At 48.4% G+C, this 24,665-nt stretch overlaps 1 protein-coding gene across 3 annotated transcripts in view; it reads left to right on the top strand.

Annotated features, from left to right (window-relative positions):
• FBXW8 (F-box and WD repeat domain containing 8) overlaps nt 1–24,665 on the top strand; it is a 64,203-nt gene that overhangs the window by 33,754 nt on the left and 5,784 nt on the right. For 2 of the 3 annotated variants that reach the window (XM_081892394.1, XM_081892393.1), the window contains 4 exons: nt 6,519–6,715; nt 7,878–8,087; nt 16,020–16,147; nt 23,208–23,381. In XM_081892394.1, the coding sequence (XP_081748520.1) occupies nt 6,519–6,715; nt 7,878–8,087; nt 16,020–16,147; nt 23,208–23,381 (709 nt within the window). The remainder of the gene's footprint in view (nt 1–6,518; nt 6,716–7,877; nt 8,088–16,019; nt 16,148–23,207; nt 23,382–24,665) is intronic. The other variant, XM_081892395.1, reaches the window with a different exon arrangement.

Below are 24,665 nucleotides of genomic sequence, written 5' to 3'. Positions count from 1 at the left end.
GGTCAGCCATTTTCATCCTGAGGAACAGGATGAGGAGGCAGTAAAGTCCAACTCTCAGAAGATCTTGCTAAGATCTTTAAGAGGTGAGGAGCTGCCCTTTCTGGATTGGGTTACACTTCCCCTGGAGGAATAGACCCTCAGCTCAGATCCATCACTGCCATTGAAAGCACAACTGGCATCATAGAATTACAGAGTTGCAGAGACTGATGAGACCCAAAGATTCCCTCTAGTCCAACTCCCTGCAATTCAGTAATCAAAGCGACTTGATACATGACAATTGGCCATCCACTTTCTAGAGAATTACCGTATTTTTACATGTATAACACTATATCCACCCCCCCCAATTTTTTCAATTTTAAAATTGGGGGTTGTCTTATACATAGATTGTGCATATGGGGGATTTCTTTATTTGGAGTCCCAAAAAATAGGGGTCGTGTTATACACGAAAAAATATGGTAATTTAATTCAGCTTCGGTTATTTGTTCCGTGTTTTATAATGTTAATGATGTTCTAATGATTTTATCATACACCATCACAATATTTTTAGGAGCTGCCAGTTTATAGATATTCTTATAAATAGAATAAGATGGTGCCTAGGGCTTACATATCAGCTTCAACTGGTGGTTCAGTTGCGATCCTATCTGGATGGTGATAGAACCTGCCTTCAGTTGCATTTTATTCTTCCTCAGAGTCGCTGCCTCTGAGGCCTTGGCCTCTGGGATTTAGGCAGCTTCAAATGTTCCTTAAGTCCTGGCACCCGTAAGCCTTTTTCTCTCCCCACCGGGGAACTGCAAGGGGGCTACGCTGTTCAAATCCATGTCATCATCCTCATTGCTTCCTAGCCTCTGCCATGAGTAGAGACTCGGCCATTAGGGTGAATTGGGGCCCTGCCCTGCCCTGCCCTCAGCCAGCCTATACCTGCCTGCTTTCCTAAAGACCAGTCCAATGGGTTGCCTGTCAGCTTTCCCCTCATTCTCCTCTACCTCATTGTTGACCTTGTAGAACTCAGCAGGAAATAAGATGAGGACAAGTAGAATGAGTTGGCTCTGCCTTCTACTGGCTTTGACTCCACCTGCTACTGGCTTTGACTCCGCCTTCTACTGGCTTTGACTCCATCTGCCTCTGGCTTTGACTCCACTTACCACTAGCTCCGGCTTCACTTTCTGTTTGGGCTCCCTGCCTCCCTCCCTCCCAGCTCAAACGGGGACCAGCCACACACCGAAGAAGTGGTGGAATCTCTTCCCAGCTTTGCCGGCTCATCCCTTGTGCTCACCTACCCCTGGAAGCCCAAGGTGGCTTGGCATCCGAATCCACAGTCGTGGCGTTCGAATTCCAAGTGATCAGACTCCTTATTTTCTTTCGCCTTGTTTCCCATTGTCAGCACTGGCTGCCTTCCACTTTGGGTTTCTTTGTTGTTTTTGTTGTTATTTTACTCCTCTAATTGCCTTCCACGTTGCCTTTACCCGAAATGAATCAAATCAAAATGCTTTTCCTGGAGCATTAGATAAAGCAGGGGAAGGTTTTCTGGGTAATGAAGCAGATGCTTCTAATGCAGGGGCTGGAAGGTGGGGGGGGGCCTTGCCAGGGCTCCATCTGCTCCATGCTTGCCTGGGTCTGGCACAGAGCCACAGCCTTGAGGTTTGGGGAGGGGAGGGGGGAACACTCAGACACTGTTTGCTTTCACCCCCTGCCCTGCGCAGGTCTGATTCACACCACGAAAAGTTTTTGTGTCGCTGCAGGAAGGTGGGTAGAAACGACCCCCTTTTTGTGGTGGCGCTCATGCAGACAAAGGCAGGGCTCCCCTCGGATTCTTGCAAAGGGTATCTTGCCTTGTCCACATGCACGTAGAACTGCCTTATGCAGGATCAGACCATTGCTCCATCTAGCTCAATATTGCCTGCACTGACTGGCAGCGGTTCTCCAGGGCTTCAGAGAAGGGTCCCGTCGCACATTCCCAGGCAGGCAGCTGCTCTCAAGGAGGGTGAAATGTAAGCAGGGCCCTGGAGGAAGCTCCTCAAGCCCGATGGAGATGGCCTCATCCGACCCCTGGGCCTGAGCTTCCCCACCCTCCTTTAAAGCAGCCTAAAAATGTCAGGAGCAACCCAATGACTGTTGTCTAAAATAACCTCCATAACTACCACCACCATTGCAATGGTGGTTTGGACTTGGGTGGCTTGCTCTCTGCAGGGCTGTAGTCTTGATCATGATGCTCGCAGTGCTCATTTTTTGTTTAACGCTTTTTAAAAAAGTGTTAACTTGTTTTTATGGAGCCAGGGGGCGGGGGGGGGGGGCAGCTGCTGTTCCGTGCTTTTCTTCCTTCCTTTTTTCCTCCCTTTTCAAAAACCAGCTTAGCTGTTATTTACCTTTCAAACAATCAACATAATAGCCATTATGCCTCAAAGTAAATTTGGAAAAATCCGACTCGGAGTGCCTTATGGCTCCACTGGGGCAGTTTTAGTTGGGACTCCTTCTCTTTTTTTGGCTCTTTGATGGAAGCCTAATTGCCGTTTTGGCTCTGTTGCACGCAGAACAAGGTGGCTAATTGTTTAGGCAAATAGATTAATTCAAGTATGCATCCCTAATAATAACATAAAGTCAACAGCAACCCCAAAATGGCTTCTGTGATGGCTTTTTGCTCCCAGGACAAGGAGTATAAATCTTTCAGAAAGAGTGCCATTAGATAGCTCCCGAGATTACGGGCATTATTTCTCAGTGGGGGAGTGCTTCTAAGGCACCAAAATAATCTTTGCAGAAGTGCACATAAATATGTTTAAAATTTTGTTTGGATGCCGTTTCATTAGCACACTCTAGCTTTGTTTCCTTTGGGATGTGGGGGAGATGTCTGCAGTCCGTCTGCAGCTGCCTTCTGAGTCTTCCTTCAGCCTTCTGGAAGCCAGCATTCTCCCCATTTCTTAAATTCAGATGGGGAGAGGAAATGTTACCAGCTCCGATTCCCCTTGAACTTCTGAAAAGCTGTGCTGGAGAAACATGAAGAGCGAGAGTTTCTTGCTGTGATTGGCCCAGAGTTGCAAACAGAGGGGAAAGGGCATAGCTCAGTGGTAGAGCATCAGCTTTCCATGCAGATGGTCCCAGGTTCAATCCTTGACATCTCCAGGTAGGGTTGAGAGTGACCCTGGAGAGCCTCTGACAGTCAGTGATGACAGTACTGAGCTAGATGGAGCAGCGGTCCAACTTGTCATAGTGATCAGCCATAGATCATTGGAGGAGCATCTGCTTTGCATGCAGAAGGGTCCAGGTTCAATCCCTACAATCTCCAGGTAGGACAAGGAGAGAACCCTGTCTGAAATCCTGGAAAGCCACCGACAGTCAGTGTAGACATTACTAATAGGTGGCTCAACAGGTCTGAGCCACTATATGACATCTTCTTACAGTGGTGCCCCGCAAGACGAACGCCTTGCAAGACGAAAAACCCGCTAGATGAAAGGGTTTTCCGTTTTGGAGGCGCTTCGTAAAACGAATTCCCCTATGGGGTTGCTTCGCAAGACGGAAAAAATCTTGCATCCCCCCCGTGGTTTTTTTTGGCTTTTTTCACCCTTTTCTTAAGCCGCTAAGCCGCTTATCAGCTGTTCCGCTGATAAGCCGCTTAACAGCTGATCGCTGGAAGCCGCTTGACAGCTTTAGCGCTAATCCGCTAAGCTGTCAATGGGCTTGCTTCGCAAGACGAAAAAACCGCTATACGAAGAGCCTCACGGAACGGATTAATTTCGTCTTGCGAGGCACCACTGTACCTTCCTGTGCAAGCCCAGGGGAAGGTCCATAGTTCAGACTTGGATCATCTGCATGCAGAAGGTCCCAGGTTCAGTCCTTGGCTTGTCCAGGTAGGGCTGGGAGGGACTATTTGTTTGAAATCCCGGAAAGCCACTGGCAGTCAATGTAGACATTACTGAGCTAAACGGACCATTGGTTTGACATGGATTAAGACATGGATTAAGCGTGGGTGGCGCTGTGGGTAAAACCTCAGTGCCTAGGACTTGCTGATCGTATGGTCGGCGGTTCGAATCCCCACGGCGGGGTGAGCTTCCATCTTTCGGTCCCAGCTCCTGCCCACCTAGCAGTTCGAAATCACTCTTAGGTGCAAGTAGATAAATAGGTACCGCTTTATAGCGGGAAGGTAAACGGCGTTTCTGTGTGCTGCGCTGGTGCTGGCTCACCAGCTGCAGCTTCGTCACGCTAGCCACATGACCCGGAAGTGTCTTCGGACGGCGCCGGCTCACGGCCTCTAGAGCGAGATGAGCACGCAACCCTAGAGTCGGATACGACTGGCCCGTATGGGCAGGGGTACCTTTACCTTAAGGCAGCTTTATGTATTCCTATGCAAAATGGAAGTTGGGCAGCCACCTTGGAGAGCTCCCTGTGGAACAAGGGTCAGGATTCAGCTGCACATGTGGAGCCTTCAACATGACTTCTTCCTTTTTCTTTATTGTTATTTATTTAAAGCTTGGTAGAACAAATAAAAAGGGATGCGGGTGGCGCTGTGGGTTAAACCACAAAGCCTAGGACTTGCCGATCAGAAGGTCGGCAGTTCGAATCCCCACGACGGGGTGAGCTCCCGTTGCTTGGTCCCTGCTCCTGCCCACCTAGCAGTTCGAAAGCACGTCAAAGTGCAAGTAGATAAATAGTTACCGCTCCGGCAGGAAGGTAAACACTGTTTCCGTGTGCTGCTCTGGTTTGCCAGAAGTGGCTTAGTCATGCTGGCCACATGACCCGGAAGCTGTACGCCAGCTCCCTTGGCCAATAAAGCGAGATGAGTGCTGCAACCCCAGAGTCGGCCATGACTGGACCTGATGGTCAGGGGTCCCTTTACCTTTACCTTAGAACAAATAAAAAATACAAAGATGCACATCAAATACCAAGCTCTTGTGTTTAACATAAAAATTGAAAAGAAAATAGAGAACTAGAAAAAGAAAAGAAGAAAAACTTCAGACTCTCCATCTATTAGCTTTAAATATATATATATATAACATTTTTGCCTTTTAATTACATTAAACTCTTCCACTTCCCGTTAACCAATCTTATCCTTTTTTTTTCAGTCTTCAAACCCTGATACCACAAGTTCATTTTCCTTATTGCACAGAAAGTCCGTAAGGGGTTTCCAATCATTAATAAATGTCAACAGTGATTTTTCTCTAATTAAGCACATCAACTTCCCCATCTCAGCCAAATCCATTAATTTCAAGAACCTTCCATAGTAGGTAATAATGAGTCCTTCTATCCTTGTGCATGTAACAATCTTGCCACTATAATCATATATTGCAATAGTTTTCCGTATTATTTTTCTAATTGTATATCCATAAGCCCCAGCAGAAAAAGCTCTGGTTTCACTTGGACATTAACCTTCAAAATCTTCTATACCAATGTATGCATTTGTATCCACTATTTCTTAGCTTTTTTTACACTACCACCAAGTGTGATAAAATGTCCCTTTTTGTTCCTGACATTTCCCACAAACATTTGGAACACTCTTATGCATTCTAGCTAAGTTCTAAGGAGTTAGAGACCAACGATACATCATATTATAAAAAGTCTCCTTTAAGTCATAGCACAATGTATCGTTTAACCCTTTAGTCCACATGTGTTCCTTCTGTTCCACTGGCATATTATAACCATTATTATGTTTTGCCCATTTACCTTCAACAGGACTTTGGCTGCTCAGGGTTTCTCACAGCCATTCCCTAAGAGAAGGCAGCTCCACTTCACCACAATTCTCTATTGGTGGTTGTTTGTTCCCCCCCCCCCCATTTCATTCAGGACACGCCCCTCTCCATGGCTACTGACCATGCTCCATTGTCATTGGGCTTTGAGTGATAGGAAGGTGTCCACCCTTAGCTTTTTAAAATATTGTGGGGCTGAGCAGGCTAATACTTCCTTCACCTTTCTCAGAAGCCCTATTTAGGCTTCAGTTTTGCTGGCATTTGCAATAAGCCATAGTTTGACTCCTCATGATGTACGAACGTGGCCTTCGTCTGTTTCTGGATGGCTGCATGCCAGGGCGAGTTGCTGTGTAGGGAACTGGCTATGTCACTCAGCTATGTTTTTCTTATGTGAAGAACACGTTTGTGTCTCGTGGAATACATTAAGGAGTATATACAGCTCTTAAGGAGTATATACAGCTCTTAAGTGGCTTCAGTCCTATGCCAATTTATTCTGCGTGGATGTCCTCAAAAGCTTCTCAGCTACTTCTTCTCTTGTGGGTGGTGCTGGTGAGGAGCTTACCTGTCTCTATATTGCTGCTTTCTTGTGAAAATCAATAAAAAACCTACTTTCATTTGTATTCAACTGACCGTCAATCAGTTTCATTTGGCAAGCCAGATTCTGCTGGCTGCCCTTGCTGAGATTCAGGTGCCCCCTGAGATCTCGTCAAATGTTAGCGATTACTCCATGGAACGGATCTTGGTTTGATGAACCCTCCAGATGGTTTTGTGGTTGGCAGCATGAATAAAAATATTCCACCACGGCTACTGATTCTCCATTTTTGTTTTTGTTTTTCTGGTGCACAGGGACGATTAAGGTGTGGAGCCTGCTGGTCGGCCGTGACCCGATCCATTGCTCCCAGCACAATCAGAAGATACAAAGCTTGGCCCTTTCGGCTGAAGGGGCAACGATAGCAACCGCATCCGCCTTCCAGGTCAAAGTGGAGAGCGCCAATGACAAGGGCTACTGGGAGACGGCTGCAGAGTTTGAAATCCAGAAACTGGTGAGACTACAGCGCCCATCGTCCCTGACCATTGGCCATGCTTGCCGGGGCTGATGGGAGTTGGGAGTCCAAGAATATCTGGAGGGCCACCGGTTCCCCATCCTGCAACCAAAGAGCCCAGTTCACCAGATTATTCATGTCAAGCTTGACATTACGCTAAATGTCAGCTACAGATATGGTGCTCTTCTCTCCCTAATACAGGTTTGAGGGACCCTTTGGCCTTCCTGATGTCAATGGACTACAGCTTCCATCAGACATGGCCATTGGCCATGCTGGCTGGGGGCTGACCTGCTCTAGGAATCCAAAATTATATATACAGTTGTACCTTGGAAGCCGAACGCCATGCAAATCGAAGGTTTTGGCTCCCCAAAACTGCAAACCCAGAAGTGTTCTGGTTTGCGAATGTTCTTTTGGAACCCGAATGTCTGGCACAGCTTCCACAGCTTCTGATTGGCTGCAGAAGCTGCACTTTGGTTTCCGAATGTTTTGGAAGCCGAACGAACTTCCAGAACGGATTCCGTTCAGCTTTCAAGGTAGCACTGTATGGAAGGGCGCAGAGCTTCCGCATCCTGACGGGTGTGGGGAACTGGTGTCTTGGCAAAGGTGGGTTTGGTTTTACATCTCTAAACACTGCAGTGGAGAGAAAATGCGGAGACAGGGCAAACCAGCCAGATGGGCTGGGCATAAATTATACTGTTGTTGTTTAGTTGTGTCCGACTCTTCGTGACCCCATGGACCAGAGCACACCAGGCACTTCTGTCTTCCACTGCCTCCCGCAGTTTGGTCAAATAAATTGTACTATTATTATTGTTATTATTATTATTAATATTATTATTACATCAGGTCCATTGCTTTGGGTGGTTGTTATATGGAGCTCTGGGATGGAAGGAAATCGCCATGTATGCTCATGCCCAGCAAAAACAAACAAAAAAACAAGGGCCCAAGGAGGAGTTCTTTTATACCATAATTCAGAAGGTGCTCCACCACGGAGTTATGGCTCGTAACAGTGGAAGAAGCCAGTGGACAAATAAAAAGGCAAAACACCAGTTGAATTTTTTGTTGGGGTGTGGGTGTGGGGTCAGCAGAAAGGAAGGGAACCTGATGGAGAGGAGCGCCAAAGCTGATGTTCTTGCAGTCACTGTAACCCCCTGACCCCTTGCAGGTGGGCTCACTCTGCCTGGTCCCCCGCGTTATGGGCCTCCCTGTGGCCGTAGCCACTGCGGAAGATGTCGTCTATCTGCTGAAGGTTGGGGACTCAGCCAAGGTCCTTCATTCTGTCTACGGTCAGCCTGCCACATGCCTGGACGTCACCTCCAGCGAGGCAGCGTTCGGAGTGAAAGGCTTCGGCTGGTTGATCAACGAGACCAACAAGGTATTTCAGCCTTTTATTCTGCAAAACGTTTTGAGTTGCCCCCTGTATAAGGCATATCAATGGTTGCTCGCTCATGATTGACTCTCCTGTATTGCGTGGAAATCTTGCTTATTACTTTTATGCCACAACTAACAACGGATACCATTTACTCTGCCATCCTAACATTGCTGTTGGCAAGAGCTCTCCAGGGCAGGGGTGAGGACCCATTGGCCCTCCAGATGCTTGCTGAACTACAACTCCCATCAGCCCCCAGCAAGCACAACCAGTGTTCAGAGATGATGTAGTTCTCTACACCTGCCCTAGAGGCATGAGACGCAAGTTTTGCCCATCTGCCTGGTGTTGTTGCTGTTCAAAGCTCCAAAATGACTCACTTCGTATTCACCCAGCAAAGTTTCGCCCTAGTTTTAAAGGGAACATGGGAAGCTGCCATCTCCTGAGTCAGACCATTGGTCCATCTAGTTCAGTTCTGTCTACACGGACTTGCAGTGGCTCTCCAGGATTTCAGACAGGAAGATCTTTCCCAGCCCTACCTGGAGATGACGGGAATTGAAACTGGGGCCTTCTCTCTTGCAAAGCAGGTGCTGTGCCACTGAGAATAAGGAATAACCCCCTGTTGTTCCAGTAGAGGCCAAATGCAGCCCAGTATTTGCCCCACCTCACCCTCAGCAACTGCATTATTCCCTTGACACAGAGGCCCAGGCTGATTTGTAGCGACAAATGCGCCTCATTTCCTCGCAGAGGGAGCCAGGCTTTTTTGTACAGCTGTAGGCCTCTAGGGGGAACTGTTTGCTTTTTTATAGGAGACACTGTGCTTTCCTTGTGAGACTCTGCGAGCCACAAGAACTCCTTGGAACCAATTGCATTCCGATTGTGCAACTGTGTTCCAAAGTGTGTGACATTTAGAAGCTTGCAAAAAATAAATAAATGTTGCAATGCATGTTGTCTGTGTTGGTCAGCCAAAGGATGCTCCTGCCGACACCACAGGTGCCTCATACAATTACAGGTGGCAAAGTGTGCATGTTTCATAAAGATTTCAAGAGGAAATGATAACAGCGGCTCTGTGCACTGTGTCTGATCTCTCTTCTTACCTTTCCAACGGTGTTTATTTTTTACTGCGGCAAAGTAGTTCCCTCAAACCTAGTTAGAAGGCCAAGGTTTTCCTGATCCTGGGAGTTAAGAGTGTCTTTCTTCAAGGGATGAGGTTGAGGAATAGGGCTGGACGATATATTTATATATCGTCCAAAAGTAGTTTGAAGTCCATATCGCTCTATTGGTTTCATAATTTTTGACCTGGCAATATGTTGCAAATCAAGATGTGTGTTAGGGCTGGGCAATATATCATCCAAAACCGGTTTGAAGTCTATATCGTGATAGTGGTTTCATAATTTTTGGCCTGGCAATATATTGCAAATCATGATATCTTTCTCTCTCTGTGTGTGTTATACTAAAAATCACAGTGTTGGGAAAACTGAAGCAGGCAATTTCTCTACATAGCTCCATCCTTATTTCAGACATTGTGATAGATTGGTATATCACGATGCTTTGCAATGTTTAGCTGGTGAGAATGTCACATTGCCATCCTTAAAGGACTCTCCGTTAAAGCTCAAGTGTCCCCTTTCCATTGGGGGTACAAGACCCCTGGAGCTGATGGGGCCCCTGCACCTTTAAGCCAAGGTGGCGTTTGCCAAGCTGTAGCTCTCTACATATGGCTCCATCTAAGGCTGGCTGTTGCTGAAGCAACATCAGAGCTTTGCTCCCGTGCAACATTCAGGAGGAGCGCTGGGACAAGGCTGGTGTTGGCATCATAACAAAAGTGCCCTGTCCGTGCCCCAAATGGAACCAGAAGAAAGAGCTCCGCGGGAGCCTCCCGAATGGCGCTCTGTGGATTCGGAGTGGTTTCCTAAAGTAGGTCTGAGGTCTTTTTGGTGTGCGGTGGCAGATGGTTCGCGAGGGGCATGTATGCTAATGAGGGGGAACGGGGCTGAAGGAACCCAGACGGTTAGGATGTCTCTGACAAGGACACCGGCTTGCTTGGCGTTCCCGCTCCGGCTGACATCACGCCGGAAACTTAATTACGAATGTCTATTATGATAATTATTCCCCAGACGTGAAGGGACTTTGCATGGGTTGATTATGGTGGTCAGGAGGCGATGATCAATCTCCAGGTTGATGCGAGAGACGTATCGCTGCGTTTTGGCCGGTTTTGGAGGGATGGAGCCGTCTCCCCCGCTCGGCAGTCATGTTTCATTTTTGGTTTCCTGGGCCAAGGTGCTGCACTTGGTTGGCAGAAGGACTGGATGAGCAGGAGCTCGCTTGTCGAGACGATGTGCTTCTTTTTGTGCCATAAAAATCACACCAGCCCTTTCTTTTATGTTGCTCTGATAACCGATCAAAGACTTGCTGGTTTGCTGATGTGTCTTTTTGCCAGTTCGTTGATATAACTCAGATGCTAATCTTCTGTGGATGCTGTTTTGAGAACCTAAAAATTTAAATATCGAAAGCTGCCGTTTATTCTTAGAAGAAGCATTTTCTTGTATTGCTCCCCTATCGCTGGAGCACAGCAGAACCAAAACAGCCTCACAGAAATATGTGTGTGTTGTGCCCTTGATTTTCAGCCCCATTGTCTAAAAACTAGTCTCCTTAATTAACTAATTTTGTTATATTTATGGATGCTTTAGCTGAGATTCCTGCATTGCAGGGGGTTGGACTAGATGATCCTTGGGGTCCCTTCCAATTCTGCAATACTGTGCTTCTATGATTCACCATGGAGCTGTCCAGTAGATCTCGCAGAATCCCAAGGCTATAAAGTTCACTTTAAAAAGTGAGAAAGTTTCTAGCCCTCATTGTTACTAAGGGAAATAGATACTGGTCTTTAATAACATAATTTATAGTCCTTTGGATATATTCTAAAACAGTGGTTCCTTAAGTCTCCCTGCCCGTCTCCCCGCAGAACCACTTGAAAGTTGCTGGGGGTCTCTTGCTGGACCACTTAATGGTTTTTCTGCCTGCTAGATCCTGGCTGATTTTAATATGCATTTTTAATCACTTATTTTGTTTCTTAGATATTATAGTTTACTCTTTTGCCTCTGAATCCCATGGAATTCAAAGTGCAATAGAATGAAAGAAATAAAAGAAGTAATGAAAATGCAATCGGAAACCAATATGTATATTTAGTGCGCCTTCGACCACAAATCCACGGACACGCTACATGAATCCCATGGGCTGCTGGTGGTCCACAGACCCCAGTTTGGGAACGCCTGCTCTAAACGCAACAGAGCAAGTCCCTGAGCTTGTAGTCCTTGTTTCGCCGCTCGCATCTCAGTGAGAGAAATGACCACAGCGTTGGGCGGCTGCTCTCTCCCCACTTTGCCTTTGTCCAAAGGTTAAATGAGTTTTGCAGCCTCCTTCCTTGCCTCTGGCAGACATCTGTCCGCATCTTAACCCCAGCTTGGCTCGGTTGCCCACTCCGCTTGGCAAGGCAGCATGCAGGGAAACGAGGTCCAGGGCAGAAGCAGCAGGAGCTGCAGGTGCTTTGGCAAAATTCACCACCGACATCCGGGCTCACTCCTGGCTCGGTTTGGCGGTGGCAGCTTTGACTCTCTCTCTCTCTCCCCCTCTTTTTCAAACTTTAAAAAGGAAAGGGGGGGAAACCCCCCAGAAACCTGAGTGTTTTTGTTTTGAAAATAGCATCTCTGTTAATTTGCACGGAGGTGCTGCGAAGAATTATCATTGCACCGTGAGCATCTAGCCTTGCCGTAGGCTGGGAAGGCGGACTGCCGCTTTGCCTGATTTCCCCAGGTGGCCTCCTCTGAGCGGTCGGCAGGTATGCTCGGCCCCTGAGTGAGAAGAGAGTCTGTATGTGTACAGAAAGTCACTTTTGGGATGGCATGGAAGTTGATGTGCGTCCCTCCCTGCCGCGCCGCCCACGTGATCCTCGATGAGGTAGCATTCCCTGCGCTAGAACGCTGACTCCCCCCTGGCACAGAGCCGCAAGATAGTCTGGCTGGCCGGCTGTCAAAAAATTACATCATGTTGGAGTAAACTGCTTTTAAATCAAACATCCATTATTCATACATATTAACTGCTTTATGCCCTCTTTTTTTATTATTCCACACACACATCTCTCGTCCCCCCCCCCCCACTCCATGTAACAGCTTCTTCTGGCTAGGTTTACTGTTTCCCACCCCCAATTTTCTCTCTCTCGTTGATCTTGGTCTTTCGAATATTAGCTCATCTGTAATCTTATAATCAAACAAATCACCTTATCTCCACTCTTTGTGTGTATTTAGCCAGCCAATGTGATGATTAGCCACACACACTCCATGGGGCTGACGCAGATTAGAGTCCAATATCACCAGGAAGGCCGCAGGAATAAGCCCCCAATAATGCTGGATGTGCACTTAAGCCACAGTCACTCGGCACACTCAAAGCACTCTTATATGACTTTCATAGTCATAGCTCTCGTTCCCCCCCCCCAGCAAAATAGGATCCTGGGAACTGTAGTTTAAGGGTCCTGGCAATTGTAGCTCTGTGAGGGGCAGCCTAAAGTTCCCAAGATTTTTTGTGGGGAGCCAGGGCTGTTAAAATGGAATAAGAACATAAGACAAATCCTGCTGGATCAGGCCAGTGACCCATCTAGTCCAGCATCCTGTTCTCACAGCGGCCAACCAGATGCCTGTGGGAAATCTGTAAGCAGGCCCTGAGCACAAGAGCCCTCTCCCCTCCTGTGGTTTCCAGCAATCAGTATTCAGAAGCATTACTGCCTCCAGCCATGGAGACAGAGCATAGCCATTGTGGCTGGTAGCCATCAATAGCCTTCCCCTCCATGAATTTGCCCAGTCCTCTCTTAAAACCACCCAGATTGGTGGCCATCACTGCCTCCTGTGGGAGTGAGTTCCATAGTTTAACAATGCACTGCATGAAGAAGTCTTGTCTCTTATCCGTCTTGAATAAATGTACCTTTAACTCAGGCTTCCTCAACCTCGGTCCTCCAGATGTTTTGAGACTACAGTTCCCATCATCCCTGACCACTGGTCCTGCTAGCTAGGGATCATGGGAGTTGTAGGCCAAAAACATCTGGAGGTCCGAGGTTGAGGAAGCCTGCTTTAACTGTTCGCACGGCTGCGGCCTTAGTTATTGAGCCAATGCCACTGTCCCCAACCTGGTGCCCTCTAAATGTTACCGAACTACATCTCTCATCATCCCTGGCCATTGGCCATGCTGGCTTGGGCTGATAGGGGCCAGAGTCCCCCAGCAACTGAAGAGCCACGGGTTCCCCATCTCTGGAGTAAAGCCCGTATCTGCTTATCCCCTAAATTGCATTTCTTCCCCCTTTGCCTGCATCTCTCTCCCCATGCACCCCCCACCCTTGCCGACCCACCCCACTGCCCCACAGTCCAGCGAAGGCCAAAGGTCTCAGCTTGCCCAACTTGCGTCTTGGTGAGGTGGCATTAGACTAATGCGTTGCCTGAACAAAAGGGAAAGCCAGGGCATAAATAATTGATTTTGCTCTCCTGTAACAACCGGCGAAAATGAAGTCCCATTTGCTCAGCCTTATTAAAAGAGTGAGAGAGGGGGGGCGAGGCGGTAAAGGTCGTTAAGGGACTTGTAACGCGGAGCAGAACCCGCCCGCGAAATGGATGCTGCGCTTTGCTAATCTCCCAGGGCTTTAACTCAAAGTCGCGGCGAAGGCCATCTTAAGGCGTTTGGGCCGCGTTGAATTATTCAACGTTTGGGGAGATCAGTCCCCACTTCAGGTCCAGAACCTTTTTGATTTCTGGTGGTAAACTGGGACGCCTTTGTTTGTTTGTTTGGTACGCGCTTTCCTGGCTGAGCCCTCGGTTCTGGAATCAAAAGGTTCCCTATTAACCTGCCTTCAATCTTGTTGAGTCGCCCCTGCTGCCATCTTAGAACTTCAGTCTGAGATGGGTGCCTTCTTGGCACCCAGCGCTTGTGGCTCTCAACAAATTTGTCAACAGGATCAAACCTAACTAGCCCCACCTGACTTTTTAGCCGTAGTGCGGAACTGCCAGTCCAAGTTTTGGATATGGCTCCGGGGACCTCTTTGTCTGACCTTCAGCCTCTGCTCCTCAATTCTCCCCTGTGCCATACTTAATGTTTCTCTTGAAGCTAATAGGAGGTGTTTTTTAAATTGTCTAAGTGGTTTAAGGGGAGACCATTTATGGGGGAGTCACAGCTGGGGAGGAAAGGGTTAGCATTGGACATCTAATGAGTCTAGATGTTGGGGGCTGTGAGCAGGGCCTTCTTGGTGGTGGTACCCTCTTGATGGAACACGCTTCCCCTGCATGTTAGGCTGCCACCATCACTGATTGATTTCGGAGCCATATGAAGATGCTTTTCTGCAACCTTTGAAGATCAGCCTTGACTTTTTGCAACAGATGGCAGAACATGTCTTTGTATGCATAGGTGATATTAGATGTGCATGCTGTGATTCTCCAATAATAATAATAATAATAATAATAATAATTATACACCGCCCTCCCCAGCCAGGACTTATGACTGTTTTACAGTTAATAATAAAGGGATATAAATTCTTCTTCTTTTTCTTCCTCCTATTTTTATTTGATTGCAATATATGAGTATCGGTATCTACTTGTACAGGTATACACCTACCCATGTATAAGTATGCTTAATTCATTTTTAACGCATGAAAATACATTAAAGCCAAGCAAGCAAGGGAAATCAATCACGGAAATGAGAGACCTTGGGTTGTAGCCAACTAAGGCCTACTCAGAGGAGACCCATTGGAATTAACCAGCTAAAGATAGTCAGGTTCATTAATTCAGTGGGTCTGCTCTGGCAACCATTAACACACTCAATATTTGGGCTCTGGCAACCATTAACCCTCTCAATATTTGGGCTGTGAATTGTTTCCAATGGTATATATGGCTGGATCTTTTCTCGTCTTAGGTTGATTCCTTTATCACTCTTGCAAGGTTAGTTAGTTTTATCATATGAGCCAATTAGCCAATTCCCATATTCTCCCATTCCAATCTTCTAACACAGGGATAGCACTCCATTATAGCATTTTGCTGTAGGAGCAGCTGTTAGCAAACACATTATCAATTCTGCAAAACCAGATCCTCAACATATCCAAATAATACTGTGTATGGTTGTGCCGTCAATTCAGCCCCTGTTATAAGTTAAATTTCATTTCTGATTGGGGAAGTGTTGTAACTTAGTGGTAGGGAATCTGCTTTGCATGCAGAAGGTCCCTGGCTCAGGGTGGACTCAGTATAAGACAGCTTTCAATGTTATATATTCCCCCAATATTGTTAATTTTAAGAGATAACAAGTCTACAGTTGCTGGAAGGGCACAAAGAGGAAAGTAACCTCCTGGAGGGAAAGGAACTCTGTTCACCAGTCCTGACTCCTGGTTTTTCTTAATCAGAGAGACAGATTCTTAATCATAGAATTGTAGAGCTGGAAGGGACCATGATGGTCATCTAGTCTAACCCCCTGCAACGCAGGAATCTTTCGCTCAACCTGGGGCTCAGACCCATGACCCTGAGATTAAGAGTCTCATGCTCTACCGAGCTATCTCACTTAGGACTGGGGAACCTTCTCCGGCCAGAGGGCCAGATCCTTATCTCGCCCACCCCTCAAGGCTCTGGAGGGTGCTATCCTGCTTGCTGCAGGCGTCTGCTTGGTCAGCACAATCCTTGCAGGGAATGCATTGGCAGAGCAGACCCCAGCAGAATTGAACTCCACCCGCCCACCCCTTGGTTGACATCACCCAGTGATGTCACCTAATGGATTGGTAGGTTTGGCGGGGGGAGGGAATAGCTGTGCAGGCCACTTTGGACCCCCTGGCAGGCGAAGACTGGCCTGCAAGGCCAGAAGATCCCCACCCTTTCCCCTAACCCTTGGTTGACAATCTGCATTCCCATGGTGTGTCTTTTCCCCCCCCAGATCCTTCTCTACAACTTGGAAACGGGACAGTGCACAGCTCAGCTCGGAAGCTCCTTGGGGGACTTCTCCTGCGTCAATCTCCGGGACAGCCCTCCCTCCCTGCTGGTGGCTGGGAACAAGGACAGAAGGTACACCCAAGGAGGTGGGGCAGGGGGCCCCACACGGCACACACTGAGCTGTGTACGGCCCATTTGGTCAGGTTAGATTTGTCGAACTTTTAATTTTGCTTCCCACACATAAAAAGGGTTGCCTCCAACACTTAGTCCTACTCAAAGACCCGTTGAAAATTAAAGGGCGAGGCTCACTTAGGCCCATTCATGTTGATGGATTTACTCTGAGTAGGACTAACACTGTATACAACCCAAAAGTCCCAAATCGATTTGTGGGAATAGAATCCAGTAAATATAAATATACACATCAGAAACAGAATAAAAACATTCAACAGTGGATACCACCCAGGTGCCCAGGAAACTAAAAAATGTATTTGCCTGGTGCCTAGGACAAAAAGAGAGTAGGTACCAGGCAGGCCTCCTGAGACACAGCATTCCATAGACTTGGGGGCTACTACAGAAAAGGCCATGTTCAACCTACAGACGTCCCTTATAGGTGGCATGCAGAGAAGGGCCTCAGATGGGCAGGTTGCTAAGGGGAAAGGCAGTTTGTCCTGGACCCCCAAACCTATCATGCTGCTCTGAACCACAGTGCACACAGTAACACGAATCAACCAGTCTGGTGGACTCTTGCATGTGGACTGCGGCAGGGAGGCGCCATCTTGTAATTTTCATCCGGTACCAAAACACAGGAAGCTGCTTTAAACTGAGTCAGACCCTTAGTCCGTCTAGCTCGGTATTGTCTACACCGGGGTGGCCAACTCTCAAGAGACTGACATCTACTTTCAGAATTAAAAACTGACAGTCATCTACCCTTGTTTTGGGGGGGGGGTTCAGCTCAAAGTTGTTGAGTGCTTTTTTTAGGGAGGTGAAAAGCCCTGTTTTTTTACTCACTCACAAATGGATCAAAACAGCAGCACAGAGAAAGCTCCGTCTTCCCTTCCAGAGATCATACAACAATGGAGGGCATGGCGAGGGGGGGCAGGAGTCAGTTTTAATGACTCTAAGGAAAGGGATCCAGAGATCGACCACGATCTACGAAAACCTCGCGGGGATCTACCAGTAGATCGCGATTGGCCTGTTGGGCATCCCTGGTCTACACTGACTGGCAGCAGCTCTTGGGGGGATTTCAGGCAGGAGTATTTCCCAGCCCTGCCTGAAGATGCCGTTGGGGATTGATGCTCTGCCACCGAGGTACAACACCTTCCCAAATGTCTTGGGCCGGCCTGGATCTTGGCACCCCAGCCCAAACGTGGCTGTACCTTTGTAGCAGCTTACCTGTCGCCTTTCACGGAATTGCACTGCACACCAGAGGCAAGAGTCTGCATAAACTTTTCAGAAAATCAGACGCAATATTAGGTCATGGCTGGACAGCACACTTCGCTTTGCTTTGTTCTGTCCTGTCGTTGTTTTGCAAGCTCTGCGGGAAGAGTCCCTCCTTTATTCCTCTTCTCCCCACCCCCCCAACATAATATATTTTTTAAAGCCATTTGGTGGACACAGTTGGTGTACTACTGCCCAGCGAGGCCTCTTGGAATGAGGCCCTCCTCTTTCCTGCGGACACTCGTGGAAAAAAAGGAGAAAGAAATGAGTTTGGCATTTTAAACCTCACTTCCTGAAATTTTGAAGTAGGGAAATAACCTAAGGGAGAATCGCACGTGCCAAAAAGAGAACCCACCCCCACCCCCTCGGCATCACCGCCACCAAACAGTGGCAATCATGTAGGTTGGGTTGCAGTTGATGTCTCTCAGGTGGCCAAAACAAAAAAGGATTTTCACGTGAATGAATTCCAGATCCTATTTAGCTGATTTGCGGCTCCCCACCCCTTTATCTCCTCATCTTGGCCAGTCTTACGTCTCTCCCCCCTCCCCCCCCCACCGCTCAGTGTCTGTTGGCAGACATAGAAGCGCTCAGAGTCATCAGCGTGTAAAGATTAGAGTGCTTTAAAAAAAACAACAACCACGTCCCTCCACATCCAATTTTTAGATTCCCCCTCCTCCCCGCCACCTTTTCTTTTTCTTTCTTTTTTTTGGCGGGGGGAGAGACAGGGTGTTAATTATTTAAATGGTCCAGCACACCGCACCAAAGGGATGTCGCACGGTGGCCAAAGGCCAGCTGGGTAATAGCTCCCTGCTCTTTCCTTCTCCCCTTCTCACACACCTGTCTCCCTCCCTGTACCTTGCTTCCCCCCCCCCCCATGCATCAGGCCCCAGGTGGCACTTTGGTCCAGGATCAGATTCAAAGGCATGTTGTTTCCCCTTTCTGGATTTTCAGAGCCTAACTGCCTTCTGCAGGAGCCAGTTCCATCATTCAACTTTGTGCTGGGTGAAGCTGGGTACTTTTTCAAATCGATCCTGAGTACAGGCGTACCTCGGAAGTCAAAGGGAATCCGTTCTGGAAGACCATTCAACTTCCAAAACATTCGGAAACCAAGGAAGCTCCTGCAGCCAATCGGAACTCGCGTCTGTCATTTGGGTTCCAAAGAATGTCAGCAAACCGGAACACTCACTTCCAGGTTTGCGGCGTTCAGGAGCCAAAATGTCACAAGGCGTTCGACTTCCGAGGTACGACTATCTCTGTCTGTCTGTCTATCTATCTATCTATCTATCTATCTATCTATCTATCTATCTATCTATCTATCATCTTTTTTCTGTCTGTCTGTCTGTCTATTTTTGCCTGGCACCTAAAAGCGTATAATGAAGGCGCCAGGTGAACCTCCCTGGCGAGAGCATTTCACAAATGGGCAGCCACCGTACAAAAGGTTCTCGTGTTGCCACTTTCCAGACCTCTCGTGGAGGAGGCACATGAAGAAGAACACAGGTTCTTGTGTTAGGAGAGTCGGGGTGGTGGTGGTAAGGACAGAAACCTTCCTCTACCTTCTTTCTCCATGCTGTACATAATTTCTTTTACACTTCCTTCGTGTCACCTTTTGCTCTCCTTTCCTCCAAACTCAGGGTCAAGTGGTTTTGTGTAGCTGTAAAGCACCATCTCCTGTGCACTGGAGGAGGAGGGTTTAAATTTATTTCCCACCCTTCTTCCCAAAGAAACTCAGGTCAGGAAACACATCAGGGATAAAGCAACACAATTAAAAATGGAAACATATTTAAGCACTTAGCCTCTCTCCAGCTTCTGGGAGTTACGGACGTTGTCCTTACAGTGGTACCTTGGGTTAAGAACTTAATTTGTTCCGGAGGTCCGTTCTTAACCTGAAACTGTTCTTAACCTGAAGCACCACTTTAGCTGATGGGGCCTCCTGCTGCCTCCACACCACCACCGCACCATTTCTGTTCTCATCCTGAAGCAAAGTTCTTAACCCGAGGTACTATTTCTGGGTTAGCGGAGTCTGTAACCTGAAGCGTCTGCAACCCAAGGTGCCACAGTACTTCCAAGCCTCTCCCCATGGGCCTGAGGACTAGATACTTGCTTCATTTCATTTAAATTTATATTTATTTCATGCACACAATTCAGAGCAGCGTGCATGTTTCTTTCTTCCCCCTTTTGCCCTCACAACCACCTTGTGAGCCAGGGGAATCACTGAGGATGGGGTTTGGGCCAGTTTTCCTTTAAGTATGGGCCGTGTGAATCTGTTTAGTGTTGCAGGAATTTTCCTTAGTTTGTTTTCGAGGAACGGGTATGCCATAGTGGGGGTTTTTCTGGTTTTATCTACCTCCAAGTGCACCCATTGTTTCGTTTCACCTTCCAGGATGTGTGGGATTATGTGGTGCACTTGGTTGGCGATATAGCGTGGTTCTATGTTTTCTAACACACAATCGTTAATAAAAACTAATTTAAAAAACAGCAGCAGCAACCCTGTGAGGTAGGTTAAGTGACAGGTAGTAACTGCCTAAAGAGCACCCAGTGAGCTTCATAGCGGGGGGGCGGGGGGAGAGAAGACAGCGCCTGAGATTCCCAGGTCCCTAAATCCTAAACCCAGCTCCCTAATTCCATCCTTTTCAAGGTTCAATCTTTGCGGAACCACAGTGCTCTGGCATTGGTAGCCAAAGCCTGGGAGATGGAGTTGGTAAGACTTCCCCGCCGCACAAAAGCAACAACAACTCGAAAAGTGTCTTTTGCCTCCCCCCCCCGCCCCGCCCCCGGGAACGGATGCCTGGAAGCCGGGTCCTTGCAAATGAAACCGCGACGACTCAGCCAGGGCTCGGTAGATGGAAGGCGGCCTGATTATCATACGCGACGCCGGCGGGCAGCTCGCCAGGCCGCACGCTGTCATGGACGGGGGCTTGGAAGCAGCGCTTCGGTTTCGCCCAGTGCCGAGCTCTGCGCAGCCCCCCACCCAGGCAAGAGGAAGAGCGGGAGACAGGCTTTGTTTACTCCATCTGTGGATGCTCTGACAAGCGGCAGCGGAGGTGTTGCGCGTGGCCCAGCCTGCCTGAGCACGCTCATTTCCCTTCTCCAGCCTGTCAGATGGATGCCACCCGGTCGGAAGCCTTTGTCCTCCTTTTTGTTCTAATTGTCGGAACGGAGCTATTCCCAGGCTCCTGCCGGGCGGTTTCATTAGAGAAGGGCAATGCGGGGAGGAGGGAGGGAAGGAGGGGAAGCTTTGGATTTGTTTTTTTGGAACAGCCTCCAGATCGGAGCAGGGATCCTGAACAATGGAAGTGCTGGCACAGGGAGTGTCCTCCTGTCATCCGTTCGGGCCTTCCAGCTTCCGCAGTTCATCATTTCCCAAGGATTAGCTTCCATTCCTTTTCCAGCAGCCTCTGTGGCGGTTCCCGCTCTACTCTCTGGGCTCTGTCATTGTTACACACAGAGACACACACTCACACACACACCCCTTTTTGGCAATCTGCAATGATTTCATCTTCAGCGGTTTTGGATGATCAGACTGCTAAGCCCTACCTCCTGCATCCATCATGCACTTGCTCAACTCTCCCACAGCCTCTTTGAACCCAGCAGTGGGAAACCTCAGGCTGAGAAGCAGCTCTCCCAGCCTCTCTGCCTCCCCAGGCCGCACCCCTGACTGACTCCACGTCACACCTTCCTTGGATGTTTTTGCTAGGCTGCGGTGTATATTCATAATGCCCCTCACTTCCCTAGAGGAAGCACAGAGAGAGGGGTTCATGAGTGCTAGTAGCTCTCAATAACTTCTTCCATTTCTGTTCCGGGGACCTCTAGGTTAGATTACTGCAACACATTATAGGTAAAGGTAAAGAGACCCGACTCTGGGGTTGCGGCGCTCATCTCGCTTTACTGGCCAAGGGAGCCGGTGTACAGCTTCTGGGTCATGTGGCCAGTATGACTAAGCCGCTTCTGGCAAACCAGAGCAGCGCACGGAAACGCCTTTTACCTTCCTGCCAGAGCAGTACCTATTTATCTACTTGCACATTGCGCTTTCGAACTGCTAGGTTGGCAGGAGCCGGGACTGAGCAACGGGAGCTCACCCCGTTGTGGGGATTCGAACCGCCGACCTTCTGATCGGCAAGTCCTAGGCTCTGTTGTTTAGGCCACAGCATCACCCACGTCTCTAAAGATGGTTGGAGAAACTTCAGCTGGTGCAGAATTCAGTGGCCAGCTTGCTCATCAGGGCAAGATGGTTTCAACATATTACACCATCCAATTCTGGGCCGTCCAATGAAGCTGAAAGATTCAGGACAGACAGAAGAAATAACTTCTTCCTCTAGTGCAGACTTAAATGGTGGAATTTGGGCTCCCTCAGGAGGCAGTGATGATTGCCACCAACTTGGATGGCTTTAAAAGAGGATTAGACAAACCCACAGAAGAGAAGGCCATCCGTGGCCACTAGCCACAACGGCTGTGTTCTGCCTCCATTGCCGGAGGCCATTCGCCATAGGACTGCCAGCAGCTGATATTCAAAGTGGGGGGAGCACTCAGGTCCTGCTTGCAGGCCTCCCATGTGGCAACTGGTTGGCCGCTGTGAGAACAGGATGTTGGACTAGATGGGCCATTGGCTTGATCCAGCAAAACTCTTCTTAAGTTTTTTTAAGGGGTTTAGACAAATTCATAGAGGCATCTGAAGGCAGCCCTGTGTAGGGAAGCCTTTTAATGTTTTATTGTGTTTTTCTGTACAGTGGTACCTCGGGTTAAGAACTTAATTTGTTCTGGAGGTCCGTTCTTAACCTGAAGCACCACTTTAGCTAATGGGGCCTCCCACTGCCGCTGCACCACCGCTGCACGATTTCTGTTCTCATCCTGAAGTTCTTAACCCAAGGTACTATTTTTGGGTTAGAGGAGTCTGTAACCTGAAGTGCCTGTAACCTGAAGCATCTGTAACCCGAGCTACCACTGTATGTTAGAAGCCACCCAGAATGACTGGGGAAACGCAGTCAGATGGGTGGGGAACTTATAACAATAATAATAATTGGAGCAGCCGTCCCCAAACCATTTCCCCCCACTTAAAAATTGCTGAGGTTGTTGACGGATTCTTCTGCCTCTTGTAGCAATTGTCATGCGCTGTCCTAGGTGCTACATGATTTTTAATTGCAGGTGTGCTGCGGACCACCTGGATGAAGGGGTCTGTGGACTGCACTTTGGGAATCCCTCCCATAGCAGCTAACACTATCAATGGTGATTCTGGGTTCTACTTCCACTTTCAGAGGCAACATGTTGCTGAATGCCAGTTGCTGCGAATCAGGAGCCGAGAGCACTGTTGCACTTGTGCCCTGCTTTGTGGGCTTCCCATGGGCATGTGGTTGGCTACTAGATGGGCCACTGGCCTGATCTGGCAGGGCTCGTCCCGTGTTCTTACGTATAAGCATCCATTTCATTTAGGGCATTTCTATCCCACCTTTTTCCTCCAAGGAGCTCAGGGTTGTGTACATGGCTCTCTCCTTCCTCAGTTAATCCCCACAATAATAACCCTGCGAGGTGGGTCAGGCTTTGTGGCCGACTTGGGGATTTGAACCTTGCTCTCCCAGGTCTTAATTCTGGCACTCTAACCGCTGCACCACACTGCCTCTCATAGACGGCTCAACTAGTGAGAGAGGCTGGCTGTCGGCACGTATGGAATCTAACGTGGTTCCAAGTAGATCTTGCTGGATCCATCTCTTTTGGGGTTGTGCCAGTGACACGAGACTTGACTGCATTTCTGTCTTTGTCTTAGGGTGAGGGTTTTCGACCTCCGCATAAGCGCCTCCGTTTGCTCCCTCTACGGCCACCAGCTGGGAGTCTCTTCTGTGCAGATGGATGACTGGAAGATCGTCAGCGGAGGGGAAGAGGGCCTGGTCTGTGTGTGGGATCAGAGGATGGGCACCAAGCTCTGGGAAATCCATGCCAGGTAAAGTCAGCTGCCAGTGGAGGCTGGTCCATTACAGCAAGGGAGGCGGGTACTTGCCTAAGGGGCAACGCTGAGGCTGACTAGCAGCAGCACCCGCTTTTAAGTAAGGAGGCGGGCAGGTGGGGCTTTGGTGAGGGGAGACTACTGCAGTCATCATCATCATCATCATCAATTATTACTTATACCCCGCCCATCTGGCCAGGCCTCCCCAGCCACTCTGGGCAGCTCCCAACTGAATATTAAAAACACAATACAGCATTAAGCATTTAAAGCTTTCCTAAACAAGGCTACCTTCATATGTCTTCTAAAAGTCAGATAGTTGCTTATTGCCTTGTCATCTGATGAGAGGGTGTTCCACAGGGCAGGCGCCACTACCGAGAAGGCCCTCTGCCTGGTTCCCTGTAACCTCGCTTCTCGCAGGGAGGGAACCGCCAGAAGGCCTTCAGAGCTGGACCTCAGCGTCTGGGCTGAACCATGGGGGTGGAGACACTCCTTCAGGTATACTGGGCCGAGGCCATTTAGGGCTTTAAAGGTCAGCACCAACACTTTGAATTGTGCTTGAAAACGTACTGGGAGCCAATGCAGGTCTCTCACGACCAGTGTTAAATGGTCTCAGCTGCTCTGTGGTTATGTATTTTGAAAAAATGTATTTGTCTAGTTCCATGCTTTGGGACTCCCAAATGGTTAATTCCACTCTCAGTGGCATTGCCCTGTCTTACAGGGGCTGCTTGAATGCTTACATCCCAGATTCGGTGATTTCTAGTGCCAGCGAGGTTCATTTAGAAGCCAAGCCTTGAGTGTTATCAGCCCAGTCCTGCAGAACTCTTTGCCACTGGTTTTCGTTGTATGGCTTTATGTATAAATGGCAAACTGCTCAGGGGTGGCGGTTCTTTTCTCTATCCAGGAATAGTGGGATCTAAATATTTTTTTACAAATATAATAAAATACCCGAGTGCACCTTTTAACTCCTGCTTCTGGCATCTCTGGTTAAAAGGATCTTGGATGCCTGATTTCCGTCCATTAATTTAAGTGGCTCTTCTCTGGGCAGGACTAGCACCAGGTATAACCCCAGCCCTGATAAGTCAGGTATGGGGAACCAGGTTGGACTCCATCTCCCATCATCCGTGGTCATGCTGCCTGGGGCTGATGGGAATCGGAGTCCAGCACCACTTGGAGGCTCTCAGAGCATCTGCTGAAGCTGCCTTTTCCCCTTGCCCTGCTTCAGGAATCTGACTGCACTTCAGCAATTGTCCATTGGGTGGTGCTAAAAGCAAAAATACTATT

The sequence above is a fragment of the Podarcis melisellensis genome, assembly GCF_964234715.1.
Source record: "Podarcis melisellensis genome assembly, chromosome: 16".
NCBI classification, from domain to species: domain Eukaryota; kingdom Metazoa; phylum Chordata; class Lepidosauria; order Squamata; family Lacertidae; genus Podarcis; species Podarcis melisellensis.
This window is presented reverse-complemented; position numbering and strand designations above follow the sequence as displayed.